Source organism: Pezoporus wallicus, unplaced genomic scaffold (assembly GCF_028554395.1).
Source record: "Pezoporus wallicus isolate ANWC-B61680 ecotype Strahan unplaced genomic scaffold, APGP_CSIRO_Pwel_v1 contig_8057, whole genome shotgun sequence".
Taxonomy (NCBI): Eukaryota; Metazoa; Chordata; class Aves; order Psittaciformes; family Psittacidae; genus Pezoporus; species Pezoporus wallicus.
In genome coordinates, this window is record NW_026637044.1 from 738,403 (window position 1) to 760,380 (window position 21,978).

At 44.3% G+C, this 21,978-nt stretch overlaps 1 protein-coding gene across 1 annotated transcript in view; it reads left to right on the forward strand.

Annotated features, from left to right (window-relative positions):
• Positions 1 to 21,978, forward strand: part of SCAP (SREBF chaperone) — a 63,186-nt gene that overhangs the window by 22,358 nt on the left and 18,850 nt on the right. Inside the window, exons 3-9 of the mRNA XM_057402826.1 lie at positions 6,807 to 6,936; positions 8,725 to 8,882; positions 14,200 to 14,420; positions 15,968 to 16,073; positions 17,524 to 17,696; positions 18,388 to 18,514; positions 21,819 to 21,931. Coding sequence (XP_057258809.1) covers positions 6,807 to 6,936; positions 8,725 to 8,882; positions 14,200 to 14,420; positions 15,968 to 16,073; positions 17,524 to 17,696; positions 18,388 to 18,514; positions 21,819 to 21,931 — 1,028 coding nt within the window. The remainder of the gene's footprint in view (positions 1 to 6,806; positions 6,937 to 8,724; positions 8,883 to 14,199; positions 14,421 to 15,967; positions 16,074 to 17,523; positions 17,697 to 18,387; positions 18,515 to 21,818; positions 21,932 to 21,978) is intronic.

Genomic DNA, 21,978 nt, shown 5'->3' on the forward strand with positions numbered 1-21,978 from the left:
AGCCTTGAGGAGAAGGACTTAGGGGTGTTGGTCCATGAGAAGCAACCCATACCCCAGCAGTGTGCGCTTGCAGCCCAGAAACCAACCGTGTCCTGGGCTGCATCATCAGCAGTGTGATGGTCTTTAAGGTCCCTTCCAACCCAAACCATCCTGTGATACTATGAAATGCCCACCAGGTGACATAGCTTCAGGATTTCAACCTAGGGAGAGTTAATGTATTAGCAACAAATTAGTTTTCCCTAGTAACTGCTCACATGGTTTTGAAGTTTCCTGCCCCACCCCACAGATAACCAGCAGTCATCAAGATGACTTTGTTTCTTCTGTATTCCTGTTATTTCATACCATTTTTCCTGATTGAAAAAGAAATTATTGTCTTTTCATTGGCCTTGGCACCCTGCCCCCACAAAACCTGTACAATTTTACTGTATGTGATGAAAAGACTTGCTCAGAAGGAACTTGGGGAGATGTTGCATAGCCACCTCCTGGGGAAGCTTTCTCTTGGCTGGAGTGAGGAACTCACTGACGGCCACAAAGGGTCACATCTGCATTTTTCCCTGCGGTCATATCGTGGGGAATCTGAGTAATGGTGTTTGGCACTGATTTACTTCTGGAATTTAATTTGTGCTCTTCAGAAGCATTCCCGTTTCTGAGGACAGATCTTACTGATTCATCTCAACCATTCACTGCAAAAATGAGTGACAAGCATGCTAAAATTTGGAGAAAGAAGAAGGAAAAAAATCTAGGCCCAGCTTCAATGTGGAAGCTCATTTAGGCAATGCTTCTGGCCAACAGGATTGGTTAGAGACCTTCAGCACTGTTTGCATAGTAGTGCTGATTAGTCTGAAACAAGAGTGGAACAATTAAGTAGTAGGAACTACAGGTCTTTATAACAAGAAGATGCACAAGTGATCCAGTGAATCAACAGAGGAGCTGATGACATCACGGTATTTCTTAGCTGCTTAGTCCCTGTCCTGGAAGAAGAGAATGGACAAAATGAGAAGGTAATAGAGCAAAAAGGAAGCATTCTGCATTTTTCATCCTTAAGCATGGCTAGTAAAGACATTGTATTGTTCAAGGACCAGTAGATCTTGCATCCTAACCTCTTCAAAGGGAGAGGTAAAACAGTCATCGCCTCCTGCACCTGCATGCACCCAGCATCAAGCAGAGCTTGTAAAATTCTGCTGCAGGAGATATTAACTCATTTTCCTCACCTCCACCTCAGTAAAAGCGTGAGGTGTCTGTCTCTGTGTTGAGATAACTTTTTTTAAGATTTGAAATAAACCACATGGGCCATGATTTGTCCAACATCAGTCCTAGTTCTCAGTCGGTGTGACAACAATTAACTTGCAGGTGTTTCTCCTGTTCTGAAAGGCCAGGTGTCAAGGGTGAGGTTGCACACTCACAACATGCTGTCTGCTACAGGTAATGTGAATGCATTCTCTCTTCAACCTTGGAAGTATTTTGTGTAGACTCTGTTCTTAATGTCACCTATAGAGAGGACATTGCATATCTGTTAATTAATATTCAAAGCAAAAATTCCTATGACTCATTCTTACTCTGTAGTTTTATTCCAAGTCTGAAAATTCAAGTTAGGTTGTTCAGCAGAAAACCCTCCCTCTGAAGTGAGGACTGTTATTGGGCATGTTACTTCTTGCTTTACTATACATCCTTTGGCAGGTGACATTCATTTTCATCACCCCACTTAAATGGGTCTGCATTAAGATCTGGATTTTTCTTCCCTAGTAGAATGAGAGTGCCACTTAAGATAATCTGACACAAGAGTAGTTCCTCTTCCCCAGCTCAGAGAAGAACAGATGACACCTATAAACCTGGTAATCAGGGTAAATTTGAAATTTCTCTGTAGTTCTGAAGAACAGTTTTTAGTTGAAGTTAGACTTTAAAATCGGTTGGCTCTGTGAAGACGGTTTAGGAGAATGAAGCAGGGTGAGTCTTTGCAGGTGTTCATTAGTTGACTGAAGCACTAGGTTCTGCTCCTAAAGGATTATGGAACTGACTGGAGCCAGAGCCCACACAGTCTGTGCGTGCACGCACATACTTCTTTCTAAAAGAACATTTCAGTGTCTTACAGGTTTGTACCATCTTGCGTGATAACCAGAGGAGCCAGTTGCTGTCAGACTCTTCATGTTCCCGATCCACAGTCTCCTGTGGGACTGTGTGATGAAACTAGAAGCAAGTTCTATGTAACAAGACCTCTCTTCTGCTTCAAAGAAAAAGGGAAGCAGGCAGCACAGAGCGAGGGGAATCCTTACTTTTGCAGTGCAGATTTTTGAGGCTCCTGTTAGTTGGAAACCAGGCAAAGCAAACATTTATTCAGGAATGGTTTTTGTTTGTGCACTTATCAAGGCTAAAAGGGAGCTGTTGCTGCCGAATATCCGGCCTTCCCTACCCTCTGGCAAGACCCTTTATCAAATTTCCTATCATTCCTATTCATTAGCAGAGGGTTTTCAGGTTGTTCTGTCGTTGCAGTAGTTTAGGCTGGAAACAGGCTAAAAGCTTGTTCTGCAGTGTGCAAAATGGAGGTGGTAGCTATTTTAAGGCAATATATCACCACCTTCCCTGTTACTTAAGACCTGGCAGCTCTCTCCAACATATTCACCAGCTGAAGAGTATTCTGGCATGGTGGTGATCTCTGCTTTTGATTCTGAGGGGGAGGAATATGCAATTGTAGGGTTTGCAGCTCTTTGAGTTGCCAGCTGCCTCGGGCTGACCTGGCAGTTCTCCATCTTGGCCCTCTAAGCTGTCTTGAAAATATGTAAAGTAGTTGGATGAACATTTTTTGCTTGAACCTGCCCCATGCTTGGTAACTAAAACACGCTCTTGCTTGAATTCGGCAATACCAACCTGTAGATGGTCTGTTTTCCCATTATTGTGGATTTGCAGAAGGGTTTCAGGGTGCATGGTTACACGAGCATCTGAAAAGAACCTTTCTCAAAACCAAAACCTCTTTGGAGCTTCCCTGTCATCTATTTTAGATCCTACTTTTCTTCCCTCCTTTCTCTGTACTTTCCATACTGGTGTTCATCTCTTTTCCTCACAGTCAAAAAAAATCTCTTAACAAAGAGGGATGAGAGGAGAACCAAACCAGAGTGCTAGAAATGATAGGTTGGTTTGGGTTGGAGGGCACCTTGAAGAAGTCACTTCCCTGAAACTCATTTGGAGTTGGCTTTGGTGGGAAGCGCACATAGAAGCGATCTAGGCTTGTTGCATCTCACAATCCTTGCAGTGTTTGGTGTCTGTGGGAAGCCAGGGTGCTTCTGACAGCTCACAGCAGCTCTGGTTTGGTGTTTTACAGTATCTCTTTACCTGAAAAATGCTCTAACAGTGATGGCTGAAGCAGTTGGTCTGGTGAATTTCGTTCTATCACTGGATGATTCCTTTCTCGCTCTGTCCTTTTTTTATCTCTGCTGTCAGTCTGTCTCAGGTATCGCTGACAAGATAGGTGCTGTCACATGCCTGTATAAGATTAAAAAATTCAAGAACTAGTGTTTTAGCATCTTACTGAAATGACAGTTGTAATGCAGAGCACATACTTTGCGTGTTCTTCCATCAGGCATTCTCAAAACCTTTCATCAACATGAATATTCATATATCACTGTGATATAAGTAAATATATGTCCCTTCTTCCCTTGTGGGGACATAAATACATGTTGCTGTTGGCTCAAGGTGAGGGATCTTTTGAAAAGAGTCCCAACAGTAGGTCTCATTCCTGAGCTTTGCTGCAAAACCACACCATGAGCAATCTGCAATACCTAGATCGTGTTGCAATAGGGACTATAGGAGCCAAACATTAAGTGTGTAAGGACAACAGGGTCTGTTTTAACCTTTTATTTAGATCTTTGAAACATGCATTTCATCTGGGGCCTTTTCTGTAATGGTAGTTGCTAGAAATAGGGATTATTAAAAAAGCTGTAACTTTTTTTCTGTGCTGGACAATCTGCTAGGCAGCCCTGTTCCTGATAGGTGTACATCAGTGTCTTCTAATGCCACACAGCTGCTCTAGTCTCAGTAAAATATCATAGAATAGAACCCTAGAATGGTTTGGGTTGGAAGGGACCTTAAAGCCCATCCAGTTCCAATCCCATGCCACGGGCAGGGACACCTTCCACTAGAACAAGTTGCTCCAAGCCCCATCCAGCCTGACTTTGAACAGTTCCAGGGATGGGGCAGCCACAGCTTCTCTGGGCAACCTGTGCCAGGGCTTCATCACCCTGACAGGGAAGAACTTCTTCCTCAGATCTCATCTCGATCTCCCCTCATTTGAAATTTGAAGACAATATCACCAAAGACAAAAGCTCTTGCTCTTGCTGAAGATAATAACCTGTGAGAGTAGAGCCATGACTGAAAATTCTTATCACTGTCTTTAGCAGTACTGAGTATTAGAATTAGGACTTGTTAGCTTATGGGGAAATGGAAATAATTCCATATTCTTACTCAACATAGCTTTTGTTGGCTAAGCAGACTGGAAGTGTAGAGGAAGCTGAAGGAGCCAATCAGTGTGGCTTGCAGAAAACTTCAGACTGGGTAGAGAAAATCTAATGCTGGCTTATGTCGCCCTCTTCTTTGCCTGCTGTGGGGAGGGACTAAAAAAGACGTAGGGAGAATACAGATCCTTTACTACAGCATAAATCCTGTTCCATACTCACAATTTAATCAAATTGCAGGTAAACACTGAAGTTCATTTAGCTGTCAAGAGATGTACCCTGACCACATGCCTGAAGAGAATGGTGGAATATGGGAGTCATGGTTGCCCCAGTCTGCCAGCGGCTGCAGCAGGATATAGTCCTCAGCAATACACGGACAGCTCTTGATTTTATAGTTTTTCTTTCCATCAGAAATTTGCCTTTTGTTCTTCTCATTTTATTGCCCTTGAGTCTTCCAAGAAATGCCATTTTCTCCTTCCCCCATTGCATTTGCATGTACTTCCAGATTTGTTGGACAAGTTTGAAAATCCTAACGTAATAAAACCCAACAAAACAAGAATTAAAACCCTTGGTCATTCAGAAATAGCCATTCAGGAGCTGTGAGTTGCTGTGTCCATTATTTTGAGAGGTGGTTTGTGCTGCAGGATGGGAATTAGCTTCTTCCTTTCTACAGAAAATGAAACAACGGAAAAAACAAATACTGAAGTCTTGGTAGCTGCCCCCCCCTGCAGCCTGAAGGTGGTGATGCCCTGGCACAGGTAGCCCAGAGAAGCTGTGGCTGCCCCATCCCTGACAGTGTTCAAGGCCAGGTTGCACAGAGCTTGGAGCAACTTGATCTGATAGAAGGTGTACCTGCCTTTGGCAGGGTATGAGCTTTAAAGTCCCTCCCAGCCCAAACCATTCCAGAGTTCAGTGATTTTCCCTTAGATTTATGGACACAGTCATGAGCATCAAAATCATTTAGTGGAAAAAAATCTTCTTCCTCAGTCACCTCTTCCATTCATTTTGGTTTGTTTATCACATACACTTGCTGTTACTACTTTAATTTATGTCTCAGTCTCAGTCAGATGCAGGCTGATTGCTGAACCTCCTCCAGGCTTTTGATTTCAGCAGGTCATTTTTGACAAGCAGATGCTCTGTGTTGTTTGCAGGACTAAAACTACTGCTGTGAGAGAAACCTCCAGGTTGTGGCTTCTGTTGGGCATTTTCTTCTCAGATGTGTTATGAACAGATTTTATTGCTCCTTTTTCTCTTCCCTTCCACTGCACAATGAAATGATAATAATTAGGTGGTGTATTTTTGTCAGGCTAATAAAATAGCAAACCCAACAAGCTTTGCTTCCGATTTCATTGTTCTTTTCCAGCCATTTGTTATTTAGTTTGAAGGCTTGGCTTCAGCTGTAGCTTGTACCTTCCATGGCCTTTGGTGATCCAAGGTAATCCCTAACAAAATGCACAGAGTATTGCATGAAAACAGTTCCAAGGCCTTTATATTTATTCTGGCACTATTGCAAGAAAAGCTCATCTATAAACAGGAAAATATGTCAGAAATATAAGGCTGGATAGATTGCCATGCATCAGACAGCACAAAGAAGTTGCATTCTCTGCTTCATTCTGGTGCTGACAGTTCCAGCTTGTTGGTCTCTATCTCTGTAACAGCAGTCTTGCTTTTTCCACCAGTTCAATTCTATACAGTTTTAACCACCTATAGTGTTGAGAGCCTCTGGAACTGAAAATACTGTTCTAAACTCCCTGAAACCTCAGTTTCTCAACCTTCAAATAGTTTGTAGTCTTTGTTGTGGGTAGCTGCTACAATTGCCTGAAGATTGTAGTAAAGGAGCAAGAAGATAAATACTTTGTAGTTGTTTTGGTGTCTCATTGCTACTATTCGGAGTGCACCAATGAAGCCAGTGACAAATACTGGAAATAGTTTAAATGTTAAGGAGGAAAAATTGTTTATTAGTATAGTGTTTGAGTCAGAAAGGCAGCCATGTTTCCTGATGAAATGCGGTGAAAGTCTCATTTTTGTGTGGGCTATGGAATAGTAAAGACATGGCTGTGCTGAATGTTCTTAGCGCTGCTAACCTTCAGATAAGGCCCTGTAAGAACTTCAGTTCTTTTTCTCCAAGGACTTTTAGTTGTCTCTTTCCAGTGGAGAAAGACCAATTCTCTCTTGTGTTGAGGAAACACGTCAAAGAGTTCTGATGGGAACTAAAGCCCTCTTGTATTGCAGCTGTGTCTGCTGTCCTGCAGAGGTTGGCTTCTGCTGGAGTAGGCTCATTTTTTTGAGCTCTTCTGTCTAAAAGCCTCATTTAAAAAACAAAACAAAACACCACAATGTTTCTTGCTTGCATCTTAACTGTAGTTACCCACTGCTGAAGCTGCCACTGCCTGGAACAGGACCTGTGGAGTACAGCACCCCCGTGAAGGATTACTCTGCACCCTCTCCAGACGCAGGTCTGCAGCAAGGGGACCTCAGTGAGCGTCCCGACTGGGTGAGTCCTGCACTGAGGGGCTGGGGGTGTGTGGAGTGAATGAAACGATGGAAGATCCCTCCTGAGTTACCTGCACTTTAATGGATCGATGGAAAATACTTCTGGGGATGTGTTGCTTTGTGTAACTGCTCAGTTTAGGCTGTATTGTTTTGTATCAGTGGTGCTCTATCAGAAAAATGGAAAAATTGAAGAGTTAAAAGCTCTGAAATGCTCTTTAAGAGCCCATTTTTCAAGGATAACATTATCTGAGACAAGTAGCACACTTTTAAAAGCATTATTAGGTTTTAAATAAGCTTAATAAATGGGTTTGGGGATAACAGGTGCCAATTTCCTAACATCTTATAAAGGCACACAGCTTCCCTAGAGCAGCAGGACAAACCTCCTGCTGACCCCGCTTCCCATCGCCGCTCATGGCTTCCTCCTCCAAAGGGCAAGAGTAAGATTTGGTCGGCATTTACTGCTGTGACTGTCTGTGGAGATGCTACCAGTAATTACAGGGGTGGGTTTCGTGTTGTCCGGCTTTCTCTGAAGGGATCTGGGTTTTGGCTGTCAACCAGCTTCTCCTTCAAAGATCTCTGACTACCTATCTGTCAGAGTGGGAATGTCTGTCTGGCCTGGAGGTGGAAAACAGACTGTCTAGCTCCTCAGCTCTTGCAGTTTCCTCTACTTTGGCTTTAAAAGATACTGCATCCAGCACATTTTTTTTTTCCTGATGGGGTAGGTAGCCTAGGCTTCACCTCCAGGACACAGGCTATTTTCTTAAGGTCAGTCAAGAGCTTTTCATTTGAATTGAATTTAGGCAGCCAAAGACTCTGTCTGTGGAGTGAACTGCTATGCTGTGGCCTAGGGAGCGTAGGAATGTTTTAAGAACCTGGTGAAGTGAGTGTAACCTGAAAGTGGGGTTTGGTTTTGTTTTTGATTGACCGACGCATATCATTCAGGTGAGATTTACATGCTTATGTTAAGGGTCAAGAGCTAACTTTTGTATGAGCAAACTGGAATCCTGATGCTTTCCAAGAAGGCTGGTAACCTGGTCCAGGAAACCAGGAAACAATTCAAAACTCATCCTTTGTAACCTGCATTTTTCTTTCTCATTCTGGTGTCTCTCTGAAGTAGAAGTTAGCTTTCGGTTTAATGCTTCTGATGCCTCCAGCTCTCGACTCTCTCCATGTGTGCTCCTCTCACTGTGATAGAAATAATTTGCTGCCTTCTGCACTTGCTGGTACCTCTGAGAGCTTTTTGCACTGTGCTGTTAACTCAGGCTGCTGCTGGCTGATTAAATCTTCCCTATGGTTCTATAATTCTGCTTTGTTGCCTAGTTCAGCTAATAGAACACAAAAGCTCTGTCTGCCACAGCATGTCAGCACTGCAGTCCCCAGAGCTGGGTCAGCAGCCTGGGCGCAGACACCAGGAGGATTTAAATGGCACATGGCCGAGTCACCACAGGTTGGGGGAACCACAGTGTTGTGAGAGGCATCTGTGAGAGGCAGTGAATCCCAGCTCCTGCCTTTCATTCCAGTACCAAATTCAGCAGGAGCTGGGAGCTTCTGCCTCACAAAGAATTGCAATAGACCGATGCCAAAATGGCCAGTGGCATTTTGCCTTTTTGAGAAACAGACTCCTTTTGTTCTTGCTAGGTTCCTACTGTCATGTTTCACCTCTAATTTGGGAAAGGAAAATACAGTCTGGCAAACCCCTTCCTGAAAGGTTGCCAAGCTGCGGTCTAATTCTGCTAAGCAGCTTCCCACTCACCGTATGTTTTCATTCTCCCTCTGGTTTTCCCCACAGTATGTTGGTGCTCCGGTGGCCTACATCCAGCAGATCTTTGTGAAAGCTACTGTGTCCCCATGGCAGAAGAACTTCCTTGCTGTGGATGTATTTCGTTCACCCCTCTCCCGCGTCTTCCAGCTAGTGGAGGAGATTAGAAACCATGCCCTGAGAGACAGGTAATTACTATTCATTACGGGTTGTGTAGAAGGCAGACTGACCCACTGGCTTACACACCCATCTTCTCAATTACTGCCTCGTAGTTCTGATTATTAGCTTTGAATATTTAAGATTCTCAAAATTAAAAGAAAATGAGAGGTCACTGCAAATAAGTGACATTGTATTAATGCTGCATGTAGGGCAGGTTATCATAGTCATAGAATCCTAGAATGGTTTGGGTTGGAAGGGACCTTAAATCTCCACTCTTTCAGCTTAAAGACATTCTCCCTTGTCCTGTGTTCAGCTTTTGCACGAAGAGTGTGCCTGTCCTCTAGTCACTGGTAACTGTCAGGAACCTTCCAGTTGGAGTCTTGGCAGAGAGGTGTGAAGGGGGCTGCCAAGGCTATACATGTTACAAAAAATAGTAGCGTTGTGTTTTCCCTCTGTAAGCATGCAAACTTCCTATTAAGGGAAGTTCTTTTAACCCCACTGTGTCTATTGTGAAACTCTTACTCATTTTGTGAATTCTTCTTCATAGGCTGGAGCACCTGTGCTATAGAGACAGGCTGAGAGAGCTGGGCTTGTTCAGCCTGGAGAAGGCTCTGGGGAGATCTTAGAGCAGCTTTCAGTGCCTAAAGGGGTCAACAAGAAAGCTGGAGATGGGCTTTTGACAAGGGCAGGTAGGGACAGGACAAGGGAGAATGGCTTTAAACTGACAGGGGGGAGATTGAGATGAGATGTGAGGATGAAGTTCTTCCCTGTGAGGGTGGTGAGGCCCTGGCACAGGTTGCCCAGAGAAGCTGTGGCTGCCCCATCCCTGGCAGTGTTCAAGGCCAGGTTGGATGCAGCTTGGAACAACCTGGTCTGGTGGAAGGTGTCCCTGCCTGTGGCATGGGGTTTGGAACTGGATGAGCTTTAAGGTCCCTTCCTAAAATGTCCAAACCATTCTAGGATTCTAGACTTCCACATGGTTGGGGATGTTCTCCTGACTTTTCACTTTGGCTCTGTTTAAGACCAGCTTAAACATGCTTTATTTTGTCCTGACACAGTCTTTGTACAATAGCTTTCCTCTGTTTCATATATTTACAGGGAGAACTCATACCCCTCACCCCAAATCCTCATTTGTTAAGCTAAACTTATAAGACTCTGTGCTTACTCCAGTAGGCTGTCTCTGTATTCAGGGTGTCACACTGGTTGCTCCTTTTGGGACTGTTTTTAACGTATCATTCCTGATTGTGGGAGTTAGAATTGTACACACTATTCTCAGAGAAGTCTCATTTGTGTGTTATTTTCCATGGAAAAGCTTTTCCTGAAATACTAGACTGCAGGTCCTTTTTTCATGGCTGGTCACATCACTTTTACACATTATAAAGTGATTAACATCTCCATGTCCCTCTCGTCATTTCCAGCTAATGAGCTGGAAGGTTAGAGCAGAAGTTCTTTAGAGTCCCCAGGTGCACTTTGTATTGTTAATAGAAATGGGATTAAGTTTATTCCAGCCCTTACATGATCCAGTTCAGATATTTTATTCTCTTTCTGTATCAACAGGGTTTCTTTATTTTGTGTTACTGGCAGACGTCTCTGTGTCTTCTTCCAAGATTATAAAGAAAAACATATAATAATCCTGGTTCTCTGAACTGCCTGTGTGAAATTCCATGTTGTTTTCCTCAGTACTGGTGGTTCCCCTTTCAGCAGCTCCATCACCAATTTTCTGTTAACCTGGTTTTTTACCGCATCACCATTTTTGTGCTAATTTTTGTGTCTTCTTGTAAAATAAAGCATTTTCTGTGTGGTGCTGCAACAAAAGCTTTCTTTGGGCTCAGGTAGATGAGAGCTGCTGTGCTTTCCCCATGCAACAAGGGAGGCATTTCTAGAAGAGCTCAGATGAGTTTGGCATGTTCTCTCTTGATAAACCAAGAAGTATTTTCTACACATTAAATTGCCTCTGGTTTTTTTTTGTTTGTTTGTTTTAATAGTTTTCCTTCGAGTTCTAAGTCTTCATCTGTGGTGAAGTGTCTGGCTGGGCTTAATTCTAAGGGCAGAAGGGCTTTCCTACTTGTCAGTCTGTATTCAGGGAGAGTGATGGTGCTAAGAACAGGTGAAGTGTGGTGACAAATGGGGAGATTAGAGTCTGATCATCTCCCAGCTTTTCAGCTCCGAGCTTTCTTCATTCTTTGTCCTGCAACTCACACAAGTAGGGAAGATTTACTGCTTCTTCCTACTTCCTTGGCAGCATCCTTCAGTGCTTATTTTTTAGAGTGGCCACTTCACTGCTCTGTGTGATGATTTGTCCTTTTTCCTTTAAACCTGCCCTTGCAAGCTAGGTACCTGCTCTCTGTGTGCTCATTTTTTATGAATGCCATTTACAATGTCAAACGTGGAGCTCTTCCCCACCAGCTCACACAGCCTTGGGGCTGACATTCTTCCTGTGTTTCTGCCTCATCTCCTCCTTTATCACGTGTCACTGTAGATAGTGATCTGTATATAGTTGCCAATTACTGATTGTCAAGGTAGAAACAGCTTGCTCCTGGGACACGTGTTGTCTTGTCCTTATCTCTCCTTGGTGGTGCCCTTGATAAATGCTGATGCATTATGGAGGCAAAATTAAACTTCCATGGCCACCAGAAGAAAGAGACTTGAGCACTTAGACCTAAACCTTGGGAAAAGGCTCCCATTTTGGTGACAGACTCAGATATTACAGGAAACATCTAACTTCAGTATAAATTCTGAAATTATCTCAAAAGGTGTTATCAAGTGCCTTGTGGTCAGGTGCTTTTCTCAGTATCAAACTTAAGTGCAGCTGATTTTCTTAATGTTAAAAAAAAGCATTCTTTTGTACTAAAGTACAGAAGGAGCTGAAGGTTATTGACAAGAATAGGAAACACAAGGTAATTATATTGTCATCCACTGTAAGCTTGCTGAAACTTGGAGCACTCATCGTTTGAAGGAACGTCAGAAGTGACATGAAATTTGTAGTTTGCTTCAAGGTCATGTTCTTTGGTATCACTCTGCATCAGCAGTGTACTGGCAGGGACACTGGCTGTGTGCATTAGCTTCTTGCATGAGTGTAAACAGGCTTATCTGCAGTATAAACTGTTATCACCTGCTGTCCTGCATCCAGCTCTGGGGCACCCAACATGAAAAAAATGTGGAACTGATGGAGTAAGTCCAAAGGAGGCCACAGAGATGCTCCAAGGGCTGAATCACCTCTCCTATGGAGACAGGCTGAGAGAGCTGGGCTCATTCAGCCTGGAGAAGAGAAGGCTCCAGGGAGACCTTAAAGCAGCTCCAGTGCCTAAAAAGGCCAACAAGAAAGCTGGAGAGGGGCTTTTGACAAGGGCAGGTAGGGACAGGACAAGGGGGAATGGCTTTAAACTGACAGAGGGGAGATTGAGATGGGATCTGAGGAAGAAGTTCTTCCCTGTGAGGGTGGTGAGGCCCTGGCACAGGTTGCCCAGAGAAGCTGTGGCTGCCCCATCCCTGGCAGCGTTCAAGGCCAGGTTGGAAGGGGCTTGTAGCAACCTGGTCTAGTGGAAGGTGTCCTTGCCTATGGCATGGGGTTTGGAACTGGATGAGCTTGGAGGTCCTTTCCAGCCCAAACCATTCTGGGATTCTGTGATCACTGTTAGGTTTCAGAGTTCGCTAAAGCTGAGATACAAAACGATAGATGTCTTACTCTTCCTGGAGCTATTATCAGAGGCATTGCTGCATCAGTTCCTTGAAATTATTTTTCAGAAATCTTCTGTTCTTATAAACACAGTATATTTGAGCATATATTCTAGTATTTTCTTTTGACAGCTGGGACTTTTCAAAGTATCTTGCCATATAGTGACAGGATATAGATTCTGAAGGGAGTTTTCACAAGGGAATAACAGAAATCATCACTGTCTGGTTTCTATGTTTGCTTTATGTAGTCATTACAGAAAAAAAACCTTCTCTAGAGAAGCCATTTTACAGTAGGACCATAAATTACTTCTCTTCGGGAGCCACCTTCTCTGTAATCTGCAGTACTGGAGCCAGGGAAGACTGGTCTCTTGTGTCTTTAATTCATCTCTGTTTAATACACACTTCCTGTGCAAATCCCACCAGCTGCCTGTGTCGTGTTGAGGGAAGTGTTTTCTTTTGGACTGGCAGCTTTCCTTGTCTAGTCAAATGGCGTGCTGACAGGTTTTATCACCAGACCTTCACCGTCAGATCCTGTTGTAAGCCCAAATTGAGTCTTGTATTAGTTACTAGTTGATAAGGGTTATGTAATTGTCTTAAATGAATCTTGGGAACAAACACAAGTTCCATTTCATACCAGTTAAACGTCTATTAATTTCTGAACCTGTAAGGCATTTTCTTTTCCATACAATAGAGAGGAATTCTGAACACATTTTACACAGTTGCAGATATTGAATCCTTTGTACATTTTAGAGGCCTCTGTACACCTTAACCCACCTGAGCAGGGTTAGTAAAGATTTCTGTAAATATCCCTTTGAATATATGGAAAGAAGCATGCAGAGGAGTTAAGGGTCTTTGAAGAATTCCAGGGGGATAGTTTCTCTGTAGACTGGAGGTGTCATAAATGTGGAACCTATTATGGCTGAAGTGGGAAAGCTGTGTGGCCTGACAGTGTGCAGAGAACTGATAATACCAGAATCTTAGAATCCCAGAATAATTTAGGTTGGAAGGGACCTTAAAGCTCTTCCAGTTCCAACCCCTTTTTATAGAGAGAGACACCTTCCACTAGACCAGGTTGCTCCAAGTCCCATCCAACCTGGCCTTAAACACTGCCAGGGATGGGGCAGCCACAGCTTCTCTGGGCAACCTGTGCCAGGGCCTCACCACCCTCACAGGGAAGAACTTCTTCCTCAGATCTCATCTAAATTTAAATCTGTGTTAGTTTAAAGCCATTCCTCCTTGTCCTGTCCCTTCCTGCCCTTGTCAAAAGCCCCTCTCCAGCTTTCTTGTCAGTCCCTTTAGGCACTGGAAGCTGTTCTAATGTGTCCCTGGAGCCTTCTCCAGGCTGAACATGCCCAGCTCTCTCAGCCTGTCTCCATAGGAGAGGTGCCCCAGCCCTTGGAGCATCTTCGTGGCCTCCTCTGGACTCACTTCGACAGCTTCACATGTTGGGGGCCCCAGATAATGGGCCTTTGGAGTCTGTACACCTGTTACAGTGAGATCCTCGTCTGTAAACTGAGGCTCTTGATCCTTAGTTATGAAGAGCAAGAGCAGTAGCATGATGGTGTGGGTCCTTGGAGTGGTGGGGTCCTTGAGTTCACTTTGGCAGATTTGCCTTTTGCTTGTGAGAGTTGCAACACACATGGCATTGTCTGACTTCTGTTTGTGTTTCAGTTCTGGTGTCAAAAGCTTGGAGGAAGTTTGCCTTCAGGTAACAGATCTTCTGCCTGGCCTCAAGAAGCTACGGAATCTGCTCCCCGAACATGGCTGTCTATTACTGTCTCCAGGGAACTTCTGGCAGAACGATCGTGAGCGATTCAATGCTGACCCAGATATCATCAAAACCATCCACCAGCATGAACCAAAGACATTACAAACATCAGCTACTCTCAAAGGTAAGATGCTGAAGTGCCAAAGAAGCTGTTGAGAAATGTTTACAGCTTGCATTGCTGTTTTGTCCTTGGTACTTCCAACATCTTGATTGCCAATATTACCAAATGCAGTGGCATTTTGTTACAGCATCCAAAATGAGGCAACTAAATGTATGTCATCTCTCATTTTATATCTGTATTTGAACTCAGCTCTGTATTTGTGCAATACAGTCTCAGTCAGACTCCTTTCTGTAGGTGTAAAAATAGCAGGTAAGTTGTCCAAGTCTTTTTGTTCCTCTTACTCTGTGTGCTCCAGCCCATCTTTGTCCCTCATACTATTGTCTGTCAAGACTGCCTCATTATTACTGGTAAATGAACATTCATCCTGCTGCCTCTTGTGTGCTCACTCATAGTTGCTCACATTTAGCCCAAGTATCATAAAAGTATATTTCTCTCTTAATTAAGAAAACCCTCTGACCATGGCTGCGATCATACACTTTAGTGGTACCATAAGGCCAGAGGAAACGCTGTTCGTTTGCTTCTAAAGGAGCTTTGTAAATGTCAGGAAGCCTTTAACATGATGTGTCTGAAAAAGGGGTTTGTAACTCTAAAGTAGGTTTGGTTTAAAGGTTACTTTTTGAGCATACAGAGCGTATGCACACTGGGGCTTGGAGGCACAGGGACCCTCTCTGAGAGCTCATGCACAAATGAGATAGAGCTCCACAATATCCTGGGAATTCCTGAGAACAGTGTCAGTGTTATCATTATCCCTGGTTTTTAAGGTCTGCATTTTGGTGCACAAGATCAGCAGAAGAGACATTAAACAGCCTTTTGCAATGCAAGGTCTGCCAGGAACCTCTGTTTCACATCTGACATGCACAAAACCAAGTGTCCAAGGTTTTCTTTGGCTGCATCTTTAAAGGAAATGCCTGTCTCCACTGTGGAAAGACGAATTGGGTGGCCTCTTGACATGCCTTTACAGTAACACACAGAGTTGGAGGAGCAAACAGGAGGAATTGGAGGTGCATGTAGCTCATCCAGCTCAGAGATGGTGTGAAGTGGCTCACAATCATAAAATCACAGACTGGTTTGGGTTGGAAGGGATCTTGAAGCTCATTCAGTTCCAATCTCCTGCCACAGGCAAGGACACTTTTCACTAGATGAAGTTGCTCTAAGCCCTGTTCGACCTGGCCTTGCATACTTCCAAGGCAATACTGGAGCGCTCCTGTGCGTGGACACAGACTCTTCAGGAAGGAGAGGCTGGAAGGGTGAGGATTGTCCTTTCATGAGTGAGCAGGGGAACATGTGGAGCTTTGCTTAGGAATAAGTGATGATCTAGTTGAGAACTTATGGATCAGGATTAGAGGGCAGAACCTGTGTGCTACAGAATGCCCTGTCAGGAAGAAGCTGATGACAGACAACTTCGCCGCAGGAAGATTTTTCTTGTGCTTGAAGGGAATGCCTGTGGTTTAATTTGCGCCTGTTGCCTCTTGTCTTGTCAGGGACATCTTCCACTCAGCCTGTCAATTTTGTTGTTATCCTAATGTTCCATTCATACTGTGTGTTTGCAGACCTGTTGTTTGGACTCCCTGGGAAGTACAGTGGGGTGAACCTCTACAATAGGAAGCGAGTGGTATCATACACTGTCACCCTGGGTCTCCAGCGATATGATTCCAGGTAAGGAGCTTTGGCTGTGCTATTTTTATGTTAGGGATCCCTTGTTCAATTCTTGGCTAATTTTCTGTTTGCTCTGCTCTGTTTATTGATATGTTTTTCTTTAATCTCTATTTTTTTTGTGGGTTAGGGTATTTTAGGATCTTCTGAACATTGCTGTAGAAAAACAGGGCACTGGTTTTGGCAGAAAGCTTGCTGTGTTTTAGGGCAATGAAATACTATCCATTCTCAGTTTCTCTTCTAAAAAAGAAGTCTATATAATGCCCAGAGGTGCCAGTGGGAGTTCCTCCCATGATGGCTTCATCTGCACACAGAGCTGCCATGCTGCAGCCAAGGCCCAGTAGGTCTGTTTTGACCCAGTTCCTGCTACAAGTCGTTTGCTTTCCAGTAAGTGCTAACTGAACTGGTACCACCTGTGAAACCCCTTTGGCAACGTTGGCAAAGCTGGCTTGGATTGAGTGCATCTGAGGACGAAACACTCTGCTCAGTGCTGCACAGAATTCCCCAAGGGATGCCTAGAATAGAATTGACAGCACTGTAGTTGAAACTTTCTCTTCTGCTGCCCATGCAAGAACCCTGCAGCCTCAAGGACTGTCATGTAGCACCTTTCATCAACTGTAATTACATAAAATTCAGGGGATGATAGAGTCTACAGTGTATTCTGTTCCCCAAGGCCGAGATTTTGGATGATGAGCCCTTGCTTTAGACAGTTTTCATTGAATCCTAGAATCCCAGGTTGGAAGGGACCTCAAGGATCACCTGGTCCAACCCTTCTAGGGAAAGCATGGCTCACCCTACATGGCCCAGCACCTTGTCCAGCCGAATTTTAGCAGTGTCCAGTGTTGGGGAGTCACCACTTCCCTGGGGAGATTATTCCAGTGGCTGATTGTTCTCAGTGTGAGAATTTTTCCTCTTGCATCCAATTGGAATCTCTCCAGGAGTAACTGGAGCCCATCAGCCCTCATCTTTTGTATGTGACTCCCTCCCTGTGAAAAGGGAGTCTCCATGTTCTTTGTGGCCACTCTTTAAATACGAACATGATGATGAGGTCTCCCCTGAGACCTGTCCGCATCTTTTTCGTATAATGGGGACCAAAACTGAACACAGTATTCCAGGGGTGCCCTGACAAGTGCTGAATAGGACAATGACATCTTTACGTCTGCTGGTGATGCCCTTGTTGATGTTCCCAGCATCCAGCTGAGTTTTCGCAGCTACCTGTTTCATAGAAATCAAGGTCTGTGAGGTTGCCACAGTAGAGATATGGCACATGTAGTTTGTGCCTCAGAGGAATAGACTTTAGGAGTCAGGCCTAGAGAGAGCCATGCTTTGTTAGCCTATGAATCTGTGGAGCTTCTTCCTATTTGATCTATACCCACTGAGTTTCTCCACGGAATGATGTGCTGGTTGTTGCGTACAGTGTAATTGACATCCTCCTGCTCGCTTTCCGGCTCAGGTTCCTCAGCAGCCTCCGCTCTCGTCTCAAGCTGCTGCATCCCAGCCCTAACTGCACGCTGCGAGAGGAGAACATCGTTCATGTCCACTTCAAGGAAGAGATTGGCATTGCTGAGCTGATACCCCTCGTCACCACCTACATTATACTCTTCGCATACATCTACTTCTCCACACGTAGGTTTGTGGGGTGGAGAGACCTGAGGGGAGAGCGAGCTAATGAGCCACCTCCACACCTGCCAGCTGAATTTATGTGCAGCATCAGTGATGCGGTGCCCTTTCCCTGCCTACAGATAAGAGAGACTCCTGTCTGTGCCCTGCAGTTCCCTCCTGTTTCGGCAGGAAAGGTGGTGTTGAAATTGTACCCTGAACTGTCATGGAAAGAATTGATAGTCCTGTTTATCTGATTTCTGCTAGTCTGTCCCTCTTAGCAGTGTGGTGGTATTCTTTGTGATGTCTTCTGAGGAGCTTTCTGTTTTAGGCAACTTTAAATCCATTAGTAATGACATTTTTCCAGTTTAGAGAGACTAATTCATTGTCAGACAGATCAAATACGTGTTTTGAGGTGGTGGTTTTAGACTTTAACAAGCCACATTCAGTGGTTAGTGCCTTTTTTATGCCTCAGCAGTGCTGTACTGGAGCTAGTTTGAGCCGCAAGCTGTGCATGTCTCTGTCCTTCCCTTGTTACTGTACTTCTTACACACTGGGAGGGCCTGGGAGCCGCATTTCATTGAGGCTGAACTACCATTATTTCTGGGTTCAGGGTATTAAGCTACCTGATGAAATAAGTCAGGATGAGGAACCCTTCTTGTGTTTATAAGTTATCTTCTTTTACTTGGTAACCAAGACTTTGCATTCTTTATTTCAGGGAAAATTGACATGGTGAAATCGAAGTGGGGTCTGGCACTGGCAGCGGTGGTGACAGTGCTCAGCTCTCTGCTCATGTCCGTTGGGCTCTGCACGCTGTTTGGTTTGACACCTACGCTTAATGGAGGGTATGTTTCCAGCAACAGACCTCTTCCTGAGGAAGGGCAGATGGAGGTGAAATAATTTGAAAACAGCTGTTAAGTGCTTAATCTTTAAGATCTGGTGTTTTTAAAATAAGCTTATGTGATATTCTTTTACACACTCCTATGCAAAATTATTATGCTTCCCAGGGCTGAAGGACCATGTGTTTCTCTGCTGGCCAACAAATAGACCTGACTGGGCCCCAGTCTCCCTGGGGATGCTTTATTGCATAGCAGTTGGCTTTTTCTGCCTAAAGCAGAAGGAATTGTTTACTTTATTTATAACTTGATTTCCTGGCAGCTAAATAGGCTCTCCCATACCTTCCTCCTGCAGTGACTTGCTGTGCCATTCAGAAGGACTTGTTACCTTTCTTCTGGATGAGGGAGGTTTGTTACATTATACTCAGCAAATCTTTAAGGGTGGCAGAGCTGACCTGTGGTATGTGTGTCTGGGAGGCTGCCAGGGTGACTTCGCATCCAGCACTGATAGTTGTCTGCTCTTCTTTTAATGGGTTCCTGTGCATGTCAGAATTGGCATCTGGGACTTACGGGGTTACTGCCACGTGTTATATTTGTGTCAAGCTGAAAACCCTTGAGAAGGCTCTTAACTGGCACCTCACCTACGCAAGTTCTACACTGTTCATTCCTCATTAATTAAAGTTCCTTTTGGAATCTTCCGGCTTTCGGATCCCTTTCATAAGTAGTTAAGGAAATATCCCTCATTTTTATTGCCATCACTGTCCTTAAAGCTGTATGGTGCAGGAGCACTGAAAAGTCTGACCCCTGAGGGGTGAGTCTCTCCCCCAGAGAGAGTGCTGGGGAGAGTTTACCAGGAGCCAGTCCTAGATGGAGGAATTCCTCTCCTAGAAGCCTAAAAAGTGTGATGAATAATTGACTTCAGAAAATGCAATAGTTGTTGTTTCTGGTTTCACCACTGTTGTGCCTTGGAACCTTAATTAGGGATCAAGACTCTGTTGTTCGGTGAGCTATACAAATAAAACAGAGGCGATCCACTGGGAGTTTGTAGTTTTAATACAAGAAAAAAGGCAATATTTGGATGTGGATACATGGGAACTGTTCCAAGGGAATGGGTAAAGCGATGATCAAGATCTGTGTTTACTGTCACCCTTACTGTTGTCATACAGAAGGGCTAAACTAAGTTATCCATCCTACAGGATAACAAGAGTTAATTCAGTCCTTATTTCTAAAAAAAAAGAAAAATAATCTAATTTTCCAGCAAAATTTCTTTGCTTAATTCTTGCAATACTTTATAAATCATCTTTATTTACACAGAAGACCCTTGGATTCCATGCTGATGGGGTCTGATGACAAGGTTTGGTTTGTTTTTTCACTTGTGGTGACCTTTTCCTGATTCCTCAGTGCCTGCCAGAGCACTTTCTCTCTAGTTCCCTGATTCCTGATGGAAGGCGGAGTGTTCCTGGTGTGTCACACACCCGTGCAGCACGCTGGGGTTTGGCTGGCATAGGGTGCAGAGAATGGTTCAACTTTGATCTGGCTTTCAGCCTTTTTGATCTGTTTTGTTTACAGCACAGCCTTCCAGATGTGGGTGTGTTTGTTTTTCATGGGACTTGTATTTATGATAAGCTCTTTTCCATTGCTGTTTTTTCTAAGGTATTAAAATAAAGCTTGTTTCTTAGATCCCATCTAAATCTCCCCTCTGGCATTGTAAATCAATTAAAATGTGCCTCCACCCTCTCTCCGCCCCTTCTCTTTCCAGGAAGGAGCATGCCAGGAGCTTCTTCTTCACAACTCATCTCAATCTCCCCTCTATCAGGTTAAAGCTGTTCCCCCTTGTCCTATCCCTACAGGCCCTTGTCAAAAGCTCCTCTCCAGCTTTCTTTTCTTTGGATTTTGTTTTTTGGTTGTTTGGTTTTGGGGTTATTTTTCCTGTGATCTTGCTTTCAGTGGCAGTCTTGCTGTTTCAGCTTGCTGTTTGTTCAAGGAATCAACTGGCATGAAGTAGCTGAGTTAGCAGAAGTGGTTCCAGACAGATGTTTTTCCCCGGCTGAGCTTGTAAGGCGCAGGCTGCTGGCAGCAGTATGTGTGCAAATGTTGTTGAAGCTCGTGTCAGATGGCCAGAGGCGATCAAAACCAGCGTTTGGCAAGGTGGCCCTTGGGGTTACAGCAGGTGATGCCACGAAGCAGGAGGTGTTCTTCTGGAACCCTATCGTTTACCTGTCTTGGCTGTTAGTGATGTGCCAAGGGGTGTGAGTGCAGGCACGCAGTCTCCTTTTGGATCCATACATACCAGCGCAGCACAAATCCAGTACCCTCCGCAATGGAAGCTTTAGTTTTGCTTAAGTTTAGCTGGAGGGAAATGGAGAGATATACTGTCTACCATGTTCTGGCACAGAACAGCTTCTTCTCGCTGATTTGGACTGCCAGTCGTTCAAAAGAGAGAAAAAAGTTTAGGAGTGAGAAGAAGAGTTGAGTAAATTCATGGTGGTTACCTTGGGTAATCTTACTTTTGTATGTGCATATATTCATGAAGGGCAAATCCATTTCAGTGTGTTTTCTTGACTCTTGGGTAGTAACTGTCCGTGTCAGGATTTATTTATATGCATAAGCATATGCAGGTTTCGTGTTGTTATCAGTGTTGTGGCTTCCGAGGTACCTGGTGTACTGGAGAACAGAGCTCCATGTACTTTCTCCTCCCAACAGAGAAGTGCGTCATCATGTGTCTCCTTCATTGCCTGAGGCAATTACTTAGAGCAGCTTCAAGGGATGGAAGCTTTTGCCCACTGGGTACCTTCACCAGGCACTGCCCAAGCTCTTAACTTTTGAAGTTGCGTTTAATGTAATGCTTAGCTGTTGATTTAGCAGGATTTTCAGTGTCAGCAGTGGGCCATGCTCCCTACCCTCTTGTTGTCACGCTCTCCTGCTGGCTAACTGTCACTGAGTCTGTTGGCGGTGGTGTTCCAAGTCCCTGCTTTTTCATTTGCAGCTCTTTCTACTAGGCGCTGGAGAGACTTCCTGAGGGCACTGTCCCAACCCTGGGAAGCATTAAAGACTAATTTAGTGGTGGTCTGCAATGGCTATTTTTCAGCAAATGATGCAGCTTTGCAAAAACGTTAATGTCTGTCCAAAGCAGATGAAATACAGAACTCTTACCTCATCGTAGAGTAATATTTTATCTGAAGGGATTTGGCTAAGAGCACTGGATAGTGTTTCCTGACCTTGGCTTTGGGATGTGTGTTTGCTGCTTAACTTGCATTCTTCCTGTCTTTTCAACCCAGGATCTCATTCTCAGTTCTGGTTCTTTTCCCTCTAGAGAGATATTTCCATACCTGGTTGTAGTGATTGGCCTAGAGAATGTGTTGGTGCTCACCAAGTCAGTTGTCTCTACGCCTGTTGACCTGGAAGTGAAGCTACGCATTGCCCAAGGTATGCAGCCGGCTCTGCTCTGGAAAACGGCTAAAGAGAGAGAAAAT